The sequence below is a fragment of the Echinops telfairi genome, unplaced genomic scaffold (assembly GCF_000313985.2).
Source record: "Echinops telfairi isolate 266 unplaced genomic scaffold, ASM31398v2 ScPeMD7_35;HRSCAF=133_1, whole genome shotgun sequence".
Classification (NCBI taxonomy): domain Eukaryota; kingdom Metazoa; phylum Chordata; class Mammalia; order Afrosoricida; family Tenrecidae; genus Echinops; species Echinops telfairi.
Window position 1 is genome coordinate 258,912 of NW_022103933.1, and position 15,481 is coordinate 274,392.

At 37.7% G+C, this 15,481-nt stretch overlaps 1 protein-coding gene across 1 annotated transcript in view; it reads left to right on the forward strand.

Annotated features, from left to right (window-relative positions):
* AKAP10 (A-kinase anchoring protein 10) overlaps positions 1-15,481 on the forward strand; it is a 202,911-nt gene that overhangs the window by 99,911 nt on the left and 87,519 nt on the right. Inside the window, exons 6-7 of the mRNA XM_045290278.1 lie at positions 1,894-1,978; positions 3,456-3,579. Coding sequence (XP_045146213.1) covers positions 1,894-1,978; positions 3,456-3,579 — 209 coding nt within the window. The remainder of the gene's footprint in view (positions 1-1,893; positions 1,979-3,455; positions 3,580-15,481) is intronic.

The following is a 15,481-nucleotide window of genomic DNA, read 5'->3' on the forward strand; positions in this document are numbered from 1 at the left end:
GGATGACAGCCTAACTTTGGATGTCACCAAGCAAGTATGACCTGTTCTCTGGCTCTTCATGGAAACCATGGTGTGAACCCCACCTACAGAACCCACCACCAGATGCCTTTAGGGAGAATATCTCTAAGCATCTGACCTCCCACCAAGTGCTGGCAAACAGCCTCTAATATTTGGCATATCTTTGGGAGAGACAAAGCTGGGGAAAAGTGTCTTTATAATCCCACACTTGGGGGTGTGCAAGCCCCCTAATTACAGGTAATGGCATACATCACAGGAAGGGGTAGTATCATAGGCAATACAGCAATGGGAGGGGGACTATCTAGGGGTGTGCACGCAATAGGAAGAGGGAGAATTAGGGGTACACATGTGCCAAGATGGGCAGATCCTAGATTCATGATGGCAGCCTAACCTTGATGGTCCTTGAGCTGCTGGCTTGACTTATTCTGAGCTCTCCACCAGGAAAGCAAGCCACTGTCCTTAACAGCAGGGAGTGAGCCCCACCTATAGCAGGACAGACAATAAAGTCTGATTGCGCTGAATTGTTGATTTTAGGGAGAATATTTCCAAGCATCTGACCTCCCACCATGTGCTGTCAAGCAGCATCTTAGGTTTGGCATATATTGCGGAGAGATAAATTAGGGAAAAGCCTTTTTTTGTATCCCACAGAGTAACCCATGACCAGTATTGGAGGCAGAGATCAGAAGACTGACCTTTGAACCAGATGGACAATAGAAGTTGTTTGCTGTCAGAGATAGGTAGCTTTTGGTTAAATAAAGAGCAGCCATGGGCTCGCAAGAGACTTCTTTAAATTAGCACTATAGTGGGGGGATATTGTAGGGATGATTTTTAGTCTGGAGAATATGTCTGGGAGTCATTTCTACTCACAAATATGTGAGACCTTTCTCTATCCTTCATGAGAGTCAGCCTTCCAGACTCTTAATTGTGCACGTAGAGAATTTGGCTGTATATATTCTCTTCCTGTTCAGTTTCCCACATCCAAAGTGAGGAGAGGCTGATGGTTTCAAACTTCTGACCTTGTGGATCACACAGCCCAAGGCTTAGAAAGTTTCAAATTGCCCTTCAGAAAAATGGTATGCCATTGTATGCCTGGCTGTTTGTCATACTGTGGTGGTGGTTTTGCATGCTGCTTTGATGCTGGAAGTTGTGCCAATATTCAGATACCTGCAGGGTCACTCTGGTAGATAGGATTCAGCAGAACTTCCAGAATAACACAGATGAAAGGATGGCCTGACTATTCACTTCTGAAAAACATGCCTAGTGAAACTATAAGACCAGTTAATACAGGTAGCTAAATTTACATATCAATCAATAAAGACAAAGGTGAAGAAGCTGGAGATTTCTAGTAACTTCTGCAGTCTAAAATTGATTATTATGTTAATAACGATAGTAGCGTCTTAATTGTCATACATGCTACAGACCCCACTCACATTTGTTTTTTGCAGGGGGTAGAGGAAGTTGTTTTAATGTATAGAAATTAATTTTATGATGGTTGAAATATCTTAATTTTTGCTTTGGGTTTGTAAACCCAAACCCAAACTCACTGCCATTGAGTCGATGCCAACTTATTTCAGTTCTATATGACAAAGTAGAACTACCTCTGTGAGTTTCCAAGATTGTAACTGTTTACGCGAGTGGAATATATAAGGTTTATGGAAAAATGGAATTGAAAGATAATGGAAGTTTTGTATAAACTTTTTGGGTCCCCTTACTATGTTCAGAAAGATGTTATCAGAATACTCTTTTCATATGTGTATATATGTAGGGTGTGTGTATATATATTTTAATGCCTTTAATATTACTTCCTTGTTTGATTCACAAATGTGTATAGCTTGAATTTTCTAGAAATTTAACTAGCTACCATTTCTTTTACAGCAAAAATTTGTGGAGAAGATGGACAGGTGAATCCCAACTGTTTTGTTTCTGCACAGTCCATAGTCTTTAGTGCAATGGAGCAAGAGTGAGTTAACTTCAAACTTTAAATTTTTCATTTTTGAGAATTGGGTTTAGTATTAGGAATATACTTCATTTAACTAAAGACAAATTACCTTTGTTAATTTAAATAGTTTCAGTATTTAAGGATCACATAAGCATACTCTAACACATCTTAGTTTAGACATATGTAATTATTTCTATCCTTTATATATTTATATCTATGTGTACATACATATACATACACATAAGCCTCCAAAACCAAACTCACTTCCATTGAGTCAATGATGACTCATAGTGACCGCCCTGTGGATCAGAGACTGTAGCTCCTGACAGAGTAGAAAATCCAGTTTTTCTTCTGAGGAGCTACTGGTGTTTCAAACTGCAGCCCTATGTATAACCACTGCACTACCAGGGTTCCTAACACACACACACACACACACACACACACACACACACACACACACTCACATGCATTATGTAAACTCTATTAAAACCAAAACTATTGTTGTGAACAAGGGTCCGGGATTTCTTGTCACAGTTTCAGCCAAAGACAGACCAGGTTTATTCAGGAAACTCTTTTTAAGCTTATTTCTGCAAGAATGAAACAGAAGGAAAGAGTGGGATTTGCTACCCCCAAACTGCTTTAAAAAATCTAGTGAAAATCAAGCAAGTTATATACTACACACTTTGTGCCCCAAAATAAGTTTTACAATGATCAAAGGAAGGAAAGCGTTGATACCTACAATTCTCCATTGGTCACCAGACTGCCATCCCCTGACCTCTCATACTCTATTGCTTATCCAAATGGGGGATGCTTTGTGCTTGGCTCCTTCTTAGAATGGCCTTGCATACTGCCTTCTTGAGATAGAACATCCATACTAATTAAGCTTAAAATTAAATTTTACTGCAAGGGAGGGGCCATTACATTTTGGATTTCCAACAGCTAAATCTTAAATCATTATATTGATTAATATAATTTTGATTGTTTGATTAATAGCAGTCTAACTCACTCTCTGCTATCAAAATTGGTTTTCTTTTTGAGGAAATGTTAATAATATTCAGTTAGTGCATGTGCTAAATTTAATATGTATTTTCCACATAGAATTGTTAAAATTCCTCCAGATTTTTATTTCCTAATTAATTACTCCTGCACTCACTTGAAAACTTCTATGTATTCTTCACATTAATGAAGAGTGCTTTGTGTAATTTATAGTTTGACATGTTAACTGCCTTGCAGGAAGTTACAGCCTTGTAAGATAAATAGGGCATATTTTTTGGTTACTATAATACAAGGTAATGTGTAAATAGCAACCCAGAGCTACAAAGTAATTAATAGGTAGGATAGATTGCATACAGATAGCGGGATAAGATATGACATGATAGGAAATAAGGTTGTGCTGATCTAGAACTTTAAGGTACAATGCATAGAAGGAGTTTTTTTCTGTTAAAGTTCTTCTTTTCTTGGTCATTTTCTGAAAATTGCCCTTTTTCTCCATGTGCAGGCACTTTAGTGATTTTCTGCGAAGTCATCATTTCTGTAAATACCAGATTGAAGTGCTGACCAGTGGAACTGTTTACCTGGCTGACATTCTGTTCTGTGAATCAGCCCTCTTTTATTTCTCTGAGGTAAAATATTTTTTATTTTAGAATTTTTTAGGGCATTCCATATTCTAAAATACAAATTCTGGGACCTTATATATAGAGAAAATAACATTGTAGCGATGTTAGTGCCCATCAAATCAGATCTGATTCATAGCAACCTTATTACTGCAAAGCGAAACACTACACCATCCTGCACCATCCTCACAACACTTGTTATGTTTGAGTCCATTGTTGTAGCCATTGTGTCAAGTCTATCTTATTGAGAGTCTTCCTCTTTTTCTCTTACCCTCTAGTATGATGTCCTTTCCAGAAACTAGTTTCCCTTGATAATTTTCAAAGTAGGTGAGACAAAGTCTCACCACCTTCACTGTTTTTTTATTATTATTGTTTTAAATCATTTTATTAGAGGCTCATACAACTCTTATCACAATCCATACACACATCAATTGTGTAAAACACATTTGTACATTCATTGCCCTCATCATTCTCAAAGCAATTCCTCCCGACTTAAACCCCCGGCATTAGGTCCTCATTTTTCCCCTCCCTCCTCGCTCCCCCCTCCCTCATGAGCCCTCGATAGTTTATAAATTGTTATTTTGTCATATCTTGTCCTGTCCGATGTCTCCCTTCACCCACTTTTCTGTTGTCCGTCTCCCAGGGAGGAGGTCACATATAGTTCCTTGTAATCGGTTCCCTCTTTCCTATCCACTCTCCCTCTACCCTCCCTGTTTCGCCACTCACACCACTGGTTCTGTAGGGCTCATCCGTCCTGGATTCCCTGTATTTTCAGTTCCTATCTGTACCAGTGTACATCCTCTGGTCTAGCCAGACTTGCAAGGTAGAATTCGAGTCATGGTAGTTGGAGCAGGGAGGAAACATTTAGGAACTAGAGGAAAGTTGTATTTTTCATCGTTGCTACATCACCCCCTGACTGGCTCATCTCCTCCCCGAGACCCCTCTGCAAGGGGATCTCCACTGGTCTACTAATGGACTTTGGGTCTCCACTCCGCACTCCCCCCATCATTCACTATGGTAAGACTTTTTGTTCTGATGTTGCCTTATACCTGATCACTTCCACACCTCGTGGTTGCATAGGCTGGTGTGCTTCTTCCATGTGAGCTTTGTTGCTTCTGAGCTTGATGGCCCCTTGATTACCTTCAAGCCTTTAAGACCCCAGACGCTATACTTTTTGATAGCCGGGCACCATCAGCTTTCTTCGCCACATTTGCTTATGCACCTTCACTTTTAAGGAGCTTTCTGGTTGTACTTTCTCTAAGACAGATTTGTTTGTACTTCTGGCAGTCTTTGGTACTTTCATTGTGCTTTGCCAACACCATAATCTAAAGGAATTAATTCTTCTTCAGTCTTCCGTATTCATTGTCCACCTTTCACATTCATATGAGGAAATTGAAAATATTCATCAGACATACCTTAGTGCTCTAAGGAACAGCTTTGATTTTTAATACTTTAAAGAGATCTTTTACAGCAGATTTTCCAGGTGCACTTTGTTATTTGATTTCTTGATGTCTCTTTCTGTGAGCGTTGATTTTGGATCTAAGCAAAAGGAAATACTTGAACATTTATATCTTTTCTCCTTTTATCATGAGGTTTGTCTATTTATTCATCATGAAGATTTATTTTCCTGTTTATATTGTAATCCATACTGAAGTCTGAAGTTTGTAGTCATTTAGTCTTCTTTGCTTTCAACAAGCAAAATTGTGTTCTCAAAGTTTAATAAAGCTTCATTTAATCCTCATACTAAATATTTCCTGTAATCCAGCTTCTTGTATTATTTGCTCAGCATAATAATTGAATAAATATGATGAGAGGATTCAACTCCAACCCACACCTTTCTTGATTTTCAAGTGTACACTATCACCTTGTTCTGTTCAAACAACTGCCTCATGGGTTATGTTCACGTTGTTTGGGCACTGCTAAGTATCTGGAATCCCAATTAATCACAATGTTATTTATAGTAGAATACTTTTACATAGTCAATGAAGCATTAGTGATGCCAGAAAACATGGGTCCAAGATTACTTGTCACTGTTTCAGCCAAAGAGAGAGGCTAGGTTGATTTGAGAAACATATAAGTTTATTTCTGCAAGTAATAAGTAATAAGACAGTGGGAATAAGTAATAAGACAGTAGGAAACAGTGGAATTTACTATCTCTAAACTGCTTCAAAAGTTCAATTAAAATCAAACAACTTTTATACTTTAAACTGTGTGTCAAAAAACAGGTCTTGCATTGACCACAAGCAGTGTGGCAAAAGAAGCAGGCTTCACAGGAAACTGTTCTTCTGGGGGTTATCAGGCCATCAGTTAATACCTACACTTCTGCAGGGTTGTCAGACTGCCATTCCTTGAGGACTCATGCTCCACTGTTTATCTAAATGGCATTTCTTGCCTCCTTCCTGAGTTAGAATATCCCTACTGATTAAATTTAAGATGAATTTTTAGCACTGGAGGGTGCTATTACATTTTGGAATTTTAACTAACTAAATTTTATATTTCTAGTACTTTGATTAATATTGGGCTAAGTAAACCTCTGTATTTTTGGTAGTCTTTTCATTTATAGCTGAAATTCATCGTATATAAATAGTACCTCTCATTCCATATCCTCTTCTAAATTCAGCTTGAATTTCTGGCAGCTGCCTGCCCATGTAGTGCTACAACTGTTTTAAATCAGATCTCTTTAGCAAAATTGTTCTTACATATGATAATAGTGATAGTATTTGATAATTCCCTGATTCCATTGGGTTACTTTCTTTGGTAATGGGCTAAAATATGCATCACTTATAGTCATTTGCTAGTAGCTATCTTCCAAATATCTTGAGATGAACTAGTGAGTGCTGTAAGCACTCGATTAGTTGAAACATTTCAATTGGTATCTCATCAATTCCTGTAGCTTTATTTTTCACTAATAACTTCAGTGCAGCCTGGACTTCTTTCTTCAAGACCAGCATTTCTTGTTCATATACTGCTGCTGCTGCTATTGTTGTTCAGTACCATCAAGTCAGTTCTGACTCATAGCAACCCTATGTACAATGGAAAGAAACACTGCCTAGTCTTGGTCTTATGTAATGAGTTCATTGTTGTAGCCATTGTGAATCCGTCTTGTTGCTACAATGGTTAAATGTTTACTAGTTCTTTTTGGCACAGTGACTGTATTTCTTCTGTTTTCTGTTTTGCCCACAGAATTCATTAGTATTACAACTCGAGTCTGGAAATTTTTTTTCAGATCATAAAGATTGAGATAAGCTGAGTGGTTTTTTTTCCCCATTTGGTGTTCAAATTCCAGGTCTTTTACACATTTTCTTGTAGTGCTTCACGTCTTCTTGAGTTGCCTTAGTAAATTTTGGGTTCTTCTCTTTTACTTCATCATTTCTTTCATTTGTTTTATCTGCTCTACATTCTAGAGAAAGTTTCTGAGTCTCGCCTTACACTCATTTTGATCTATTCTTTTTTTCCTATCTTTCTAATGACTTTTTACATTCTTCATGTATGTCATTCCTGATGTCATCCCACAATTCATCCATTTTTCGATCATTAGTGTTTAGTAAATCAATATGTCCTTGAAATAGTTTCTAAATTCAGGTGGGATATATTCAAGGTAATATTTTTACTATTGTGGACTTCAAGTTTTGACATCTTTAAATTAACTTGCATGTAAAAAATTGATGATCTGTTCTGTATATAGACCCTGGCCTTGTTTAACTTGATAATATTGAACTACTCCATCATCTCTTTCCACAGATAAAGTCAATTTGATTCCTTGGTATTCTGTCTGGCAAGGCCTATGTATATAGTCATCACTGTTCATGTTGTTGAGCGGTTGTATTTGTAATGAAGAAATCATTGGCCCTGCAAAACTCTATCATGCTATCTACAGCATTGTTTCTGTCATCAAAGCCATGTTTTCCAACTACTGATCCTTCCTCTTTGTTTTGGGCATACATTTGCATAATAATTGTATTAACTAGTCTTCTGTGTAAGCATATAGATATATTACCTTTTCACAGACAATATTGTACTTTAAGATCTTGACTTTTTCTTTTTTGACAACACAGCACCTTTTATCTTGAATTTGTCATTTCTGGTAGAGTAAACCATATTATTTTCTAATTCAAAATGTCCAATACCAGTGATGGTCAATGATATTAATTGGTATGGCTCTCATATATGTAGACTTAATAATTCCCACCAGGTAATTAGATGTGATCCTGCAAATGAGGTATAGAAGACCCTAACAAGGGCAATAAGCAGTTTTGATATTCCTCTGGGTAGAAAGTGAGCTATCTCAAAATAGGAACATTAAGGAAGAAGAGCTATTGACAGACTGCATGCAAGATCCTTGTTCAGATGGCTATGGCACCAAAGGCATCAGAAGCCTCTAGACTGAAATTAGGAGAAGCTGCAGATTTCCAGGCCCACACAAAGAGTAAAGCAGAGTGCTGTTGGGCAGGAGGCTGACTTGCAGATTGGGATGCCCTTTAGACAGTTATCAACAATAAGTTTTGTAACACATGCCAAAGCATGGCAGAGGCCAAGAGTCTCTTTGACTGAGGACTAGAGAGAGACATCTCTGTCGACATGACTAAGAAGGGACACTGTAAACAAAAGGCCTGCACCTTTATTCTTTTTCTGTTTTGTTAGCTTTAGTAATAAACCCCATAATCATGAGTATTGCCTATGAGTTCTGTGCTTCTATTTCCACGGATTATTAAACTGAGTAGAGAAATAGAGCAACATGGTAGAAAAGTTGGTGGCAGATAGGGTAAAGATGGTTGGCAGGTGGACGCATGCCTAACTTATGCCTCATAGAGAGTTCCTTGGGCAGATATGGAATTGTATACTCCTCTCTTATGTAGCTAAAGAAGGTCAAATGGGATCCCACATGCCATTTCCTCATGGGTCCATAATAGCTTACGGGGTAGTGGGGAGATGAGTCACTTAGGGTTCAGTATAACAATAATGAAACCCACAACCTTCCTCTAGTTCTTAAACGCTTCCTCCCCCCAACTACCAGGACCCCAATTCTGCCTTGCAGATCTGGCTAGACCAGATGATGCACAACGGTACAGATGGGAATTGGAAACGCAGGGAATCTAGGACAGATGAACCACTCAGGACCAGGTGTGACAGTGGCGATACCAGGAGGGAAGGGGGGTGTATAAAGGGGGAATTGATCACAGAGAGCTACATATAACCTCCTCTCTGGGGGATGGGCAACAGAGGGGTAGGTGAAGGGAGATGCCGGGCAGTGTAATATAAGATATAATAATAATTTATAAATTATCAAGGGTGCATGGGGGAGGGGTGCAGAGGAAGGGAAGGGGAGGGGGGAAAATAGGAAAATGAGCTGATTCCGGGAACCCAAGAGGCAAGCGAATTTTGGGAATGATGAGGGCAACAAATGTATAGATGTGCTCTACACAATTGATCTATGTATTGTGATGAATTGTATGAGCCCCAATAAATTGATTTTAAAAAAAATCCCTAGCATAACAATCTTGTATTCCATTTCATTTTTGACAGCTTTTAATTTCTTTAGATTTATACTTTCTGCATTCCACATTCTGGTTATTAATCAATATTTACCACTGTTCTCATTTTGAGTTGTGCCTCATCAGTAAATTAAGGTCTCAAAAGGTTGGTTCCAAATACATCATTAAGGTGGACTCTGCATTTCAGAGGCAGTACTTCCCCCAATCAGATTTTGAATCCCTTGCTACCTGATGGACTCCTCTAACAGACCTATAGTACATAATGCTTTATGACTATTCTTAAGTGTTTCGATGGATAATTTTTTCAGAAGTGGACCACCAAATAGACCACCTTTTCCTCCTTTCTAGAAAATAACATTCGAACACAGAAATCATCTCCAAAAATATAAATTGACTTTTAATAATTTTATTATTGCTTTAAGCAGTATTTAATGACAAGAGCACTTTATTTATTTTTTTAAGAGCACTTTATTATCTTAACAAATTATAGAAAAAATGAAATTCAATATAAAATTACTATAAGTTTGAAAAAAAGGTTTGTGAATTAAGCATGAAGAGGTGGAACTGCAAGTGTGTAATCTTCTCTGACGTCACCAGTGAGCAGAAGGCGAATCACCATTAGTGTCAATCTATGACTGATGCCTTCCTGGTGGAGATCAGATATACCTTTACCTGCCAACCTTCTTTACCAATTCTGATATTAGCCTGCACCTCCCACTGCACTCTACTTCTCAGGTAGGTTGGATTATTCTTGCATTGACCATAGTGAACTCACAGGAATACCCTCAATTATAAATTTTATTATGTAGTATAACAGGTTACAATTCAGGATCAGAAATGTTCAGGATATAATTCTTTGATCAAGATACATGTTCTCTGCTATGCCCACAGGCAGGTCTCTCTATCTTACCTTTAGCCAATTGGATTGGGCAAAATTCAGCCAATTTTGCTTGGGCAGCATTACAAACTCTTTTAGCACTACCGATAAATAACTTAATGGCACCTTATTCTACCACAAGTGTCAGTACAAGGGTGTTCAGTTCTACCTCTGGGTCTGCAGACCTAACTTCTTCAATTAAATGCCTGTAGGCAACTCACTATGCAATCACTACTGGAAGATACTCGGCTTTCATTATTCTGTGGATTTGGAAACCACTACTCTCTCTTGTTGTCTGGCTTTGCAGCTTTTCTTTTTTGACACAACACTCTACCCCTGAATCAAGGAGGTTTGATGTACAGAGAGACCTCAGTGTCCAAAGACACACCATTCTTCGATCTTTTTCTTACTAGCAGTGAGATCCCTCTTCTAGCTTCTAAATTGGTTCATTTTATACCACCAGGTGGTAAATTTGATCATTCTCCATGTTATAGTTCCATGTTTTTACAGTCAAAATTAACCCTGTTAGAAAATCCTCACAAGGAAATCATATAATCCTGTCAGCATTTTCCCTAGTCCCACCCACTTGTTTGGTGAGAGTTAACAAATATATGACTAGAAGAGCCATATTAAGTAATTCGTTGCACTCAAAAGTACTTAACCTATTGCTTACATGAAAACGCATGTTTTTTTAAAATATTTGGAGCTATTTTAAAATGTCAGAAGTTAGATTCTTGATTTCACTTTACAAATATTTACAGAGTGGGTATTGGAAGAGAGAAAGAAAAGTAATAAGATTTTTTCTACTTTTCGCAGTTTTACTTTACTTACTTGCTTAGTAGGATTGCCCAGTGAAACATTTATAACAAGCAATGACTATATCAGGTTCCTTGTCATCTCAAATACCAGCAAGTCACCCATTGTAAACAGGTGTCAATGGAGCTTCTAAATGAAGAAAGAGTAGGAACAAGAACCTGGTGATCTATTTCTGAAAAAATGTCCAGTAAAAAGTTCATGACTATACTGGAATATTTACTTTGTACTAGAAAATGAGCTCCTCAGGTTAGCAGGCATTCAAAACATTATCTCCTCTAAGTAGAGTCAACCATAGTGTTCTAGATGGGGTAAAGCTTTCAGAACTTTCATTTGCTTTGTGGCACAACTCAAATTGAGAAAAAACAACTGCAAACATCTATTAATAATCTGAACATGAATTGTACGAATTATGAATCTAGGAAAATTGGAAGTTGTCAGAAATTAAGTGGAACATAAAAAGATCAATATCCTGGGAATTAATTGGTGAACTGAAATGGACAAGTATTGACCATTATGAGTCAGTCAGTTATTTGGCTTAGTATGCCTGTGATGATAAATTTAAGTGGATTGTTGTCATATTCATCATGCACAGTCATATTTCAAGACTTCTCATGAAGTAGAGCACTGTGATTGATGGCATAATATTCATAAGCCTACAGGGCAGGTCAGTTAATATGACGATTATTTATATACCAAACCGCTTTGGTGTAGTGGTTACAAATTGGGCTGTTATCCACATGGTTGACAGTTTGAAACCACTAGCAGCTCCTATGGAGAAAGTCTGGGCCTTCTATTCCCATGAATAGTTACATTCTTGGAAACTCACAAGAGGTTGCTATGAGTCAGCATTGACTTGATGTCAGTGAGTGCCAATATTGAGGAAATTGAAGATTTTTATCAATCAGTTTCTTCTATTTGAAATTGAACAAATGTGCAATCAAGATGCATTGATAATTACTAGTGATTTGCATGTAAAAATTAGAGAAGGAGCAATGAATGTACAAATGTGATTTACACAATTGATGTATGTATGGATTGTGTTAAGAGTTGTATGAGCCCCTAATAATAAAATAAAAAATAAAATTACTTTAAAAAAATTAGAGAGGGAACAGTTTTAGGAAAATATGTGCTTGATGATGTAAATGACTGCATAGATTACATTGTAGAATGTTACAAAACTAAAATTTATTTATTGTAAATACTTTTTTCTTTTCATATATAGCTATATAAGATAGGCAGGATAAACAATCCCAAGGAGAAAATAATGATACCCATAGTTCCGGGGGACATGGGAGAGCGTGAGGTGGGGGGAAGGAAGCAGGGAGCCAACAAACCCAGGGAGAAGGGAACAACAAATGATCTACAATTGATGGCGAGGGGGGCATAGACTGCCTGGTGGGTTGGATCAAATGCAGTGTAGTCGAGAGGAATTACTGAAAGCTGAATGAAGGTCGCATATGATACTGGGACAAGAGGAAAGTGAAAGGAAAAAGAGGAAAGAAGTAGGAGGCAAAGGACAGTTATAGGGGTGTAAATACAGGCATGTACATATGTAAATGTAATTACATATAACAATAGCTACATAGATCTATGTCCATATATTATATGTTAAATGTTAAGGTAGCAGACAGACATTGGGCCTCTACTGAAGTATTTCCTCAATGCACGAATACTTTGTTCTAATACTTATGCCTAATACCTGGCATTCTGTGATGCTCATTTTCCCAACATGATTGTTGAAGTCAAAATGGGTGCATAAATAAATGTGAAGAAAGCTGATGGTGCCCGGCTCTTAAAAGATATAGCATTGGGGGTCTTAAAAGCTTGAAGATAAACAAGCGGCCATCTAGCTGGGATGCAATCAAGCCCACATGGAAGAAGCACACCAGCCTGTGTGGTCACGAGGTGTCGACAGGATCAGATATCAGGCATCATAAGACCCAAAACAAACAATCATATCAATGTGAATGAGGGGAGTTGAGTGCGACCCAAAGCCCCTGTGTAAACAGTTGGATATCCCCTCACAGAAGGGCCACAAGGGAGGGACAAATCAGCCAGGGTACAGTATAACACCGACAAAACATACAACTTTCTTCCAGTTCTTTAGTGCTTCCTCTCCCACCCCCCATTATCATGACCCCAGTTCTACCCTACAAATCCGGTTAGACCAGAACATGTACACTGGTACAGATACGACCTCTAGACACAGGGAATCCAGCACAGTTAAACACCTCAGGAACAATAATAGGAGCAATAATAGGAGTAGTGGTACCATGAGGGTAGGGGGAAAGTGGGGGGAGAAAGAGGGAACCAATTGCAATGTTTGACATATCCCACCCTCCCACTCCCCACCTCCCAAGTAACAGTGGAAACATAGGTGAAGGTAGACAGTAGGCAGTCTAAGATAAGAAAATAATAATAGGAGGGGGAGTGGGGAGAGAGGGAGAAAATGAGCTGATACCAAGGGCTTAAGTAGAAAGTGGATGTTTTGAGAATGATGAGGGCAACAAATGTACAAATGCGCTTGACATACAATGGATGTATGAATGGATTGTGATGAGAGTAGTATGAGCCTCCAATAAAATTATTAAAAAAAAGAAAACAATAATTTATAATTTATCTAGAATTCATGAGGGTGGGAGGATGGGGGCCGGAGGGGGAAAGTGAGCTGATTACCAAGGGCTCAAGTAGAAAGAAAATGTTTCGAAAAGGATGATGGCAACATATGTATAAATGTGCTTCACACAATGGGTATTTCGATTGTTATAAGACCTTTACGATCCCCAGTAAATGATTTTTTTAAAGTATCTATTTTTAACAGATTAAAGATCTGTGGGAAGCAAATCTATTAATTTGTGGGGAAATATGATGGAGAAGTTCAATATCCTTATTCACTGACTGCACAACAGACTCTGAGGTACTCACGTGCAAGTTGAAGTTGAAGCAGATCTTGAGATGGTCTTTGACATACTGAAAACTAGATGAGTTGAAGGATAATATCAAGGGCAGCATCCATAAAGTAAACAAAATGTTATTAAAATATAGGAAAGAAATAGATTAAAATGGATGTCAGAAAAGATGGAAATTTACTCGAATGTACAGTGGCTAGAGAAAAGAAAAGAAATGATCATGTAAAAGAGCTAAACCCAAAATGTTAAAAGGACCACTCGACAAAATAAGTGTCATAAGGAAATATGTAAAACTTTGAGATGGAAAACTAAAAGGGAAGAACATACTCAGTAATCCTTAAGCTAAAAGAACCATAGAGATAATTCAAACTTAAAGTTGCAATATTGAATGATTATGTGAGTAAAATAGTGAATGATGCAGGAAGAATCAAAAGGAAATGAAGACATACACAGTGTCATTTTACCAAAAAACAATTCATTGATGTTCAGTTGTTTCAGAAGATTTCATAGGATCAAGAACTCAGGATAAGGAACAAAAATCCCAAGCTGCTATGAAAGCATTGGTGAAAAGGCTCTGAAACTGACAGATTACCAGGTGAAATGTTTCAATAAATGATACAATGCTAGAAGTGTTCACTTAACCTGTGCAAAGAAACTTGGAAAACAGCGATGGAGCTTACTAGAAGCGATCCATATTTGTGCCTTTCCAAAGAAAGTTAATCCCCCAGAAGGTGGAAAGTATTAAACAATGTCATTAATAGTACTTGCAAGTAAAATTTTGCTGAAGGTTATTCAAAAGCATTGACAAGGAACTGCCTGAAATGCAATCTAGATTCAAAAGAGGATGTAGATAGGGATTGATATTTTAGATGAATCTAGGCTAAAAGTAGAAAATACCTGAAAGATATTTACCAGTGTTTTATTGACTATGCAAAGGGATTTGACTATGTGGATCATAACAAATTATGGATAACTTTGCAAGGAATAGCAATAACAGAATGCTTGCTTACACTTATACGGAACCTATACAGAGACCAAGAGGCAGTTGTTTCAAGTAAACAAGAAAATACAACAGTATTAAATCAAAGGAGTGTATCATATTGTAGCCTTTCACCTCTTTAGTCAATCTATATGATGAGCAAATAATTTGTGAAAAATTGGACTATATGAAGGTTTTGGGGAAGTTTCATTAAGGTACAATACGCAGATAACAAACATTACTTGCTAATAGGGAAGAAGACTTGAAGCATTTAATAATGAAAACCAAAGTACAGATTATACCAGTAAACAACACTATGACAAATAGAGGAAAGATTGAAGTTCTCAAGGATGTTATTTTACTCAGATCCACAATCAGTGCCCGTAGTTGCAGCAGTCAGGAAATCAAACAACATATTGCATCAGGTAAATCTGCTGCAAAAGATCTCTTTATTGTGTTCAAAGTACTAAGATGTACCTGATCCAAACTGTATTGTTTCAATTGTCTCATGTACATGTAAAAACAGCAATAAACAAAGAAAACTTGGTACATTTGAATTACTATGCCGACAAAAATATGAAATATACCATGGACTTTCAGAAGAGCAAAACATATGTATAAGAAGTGCAATCAGAATGCTTCTTAGAAGGGAAGATAGAGAGATTTTGTCTAATGTATTTCCAACAGCTTAGCAAGAAAGGCCAGTCCCTGGACAAGGACATTGTGCCTGGCAACGTAGAGGATCGGTGAGTTAGTTAATTGTGCCAGCCTGGCCGATAATCACATGTGGTGCTGGTTGAAAGGCGGAGGGATAAATGGGTGGTGAAGCCTCGCCTTT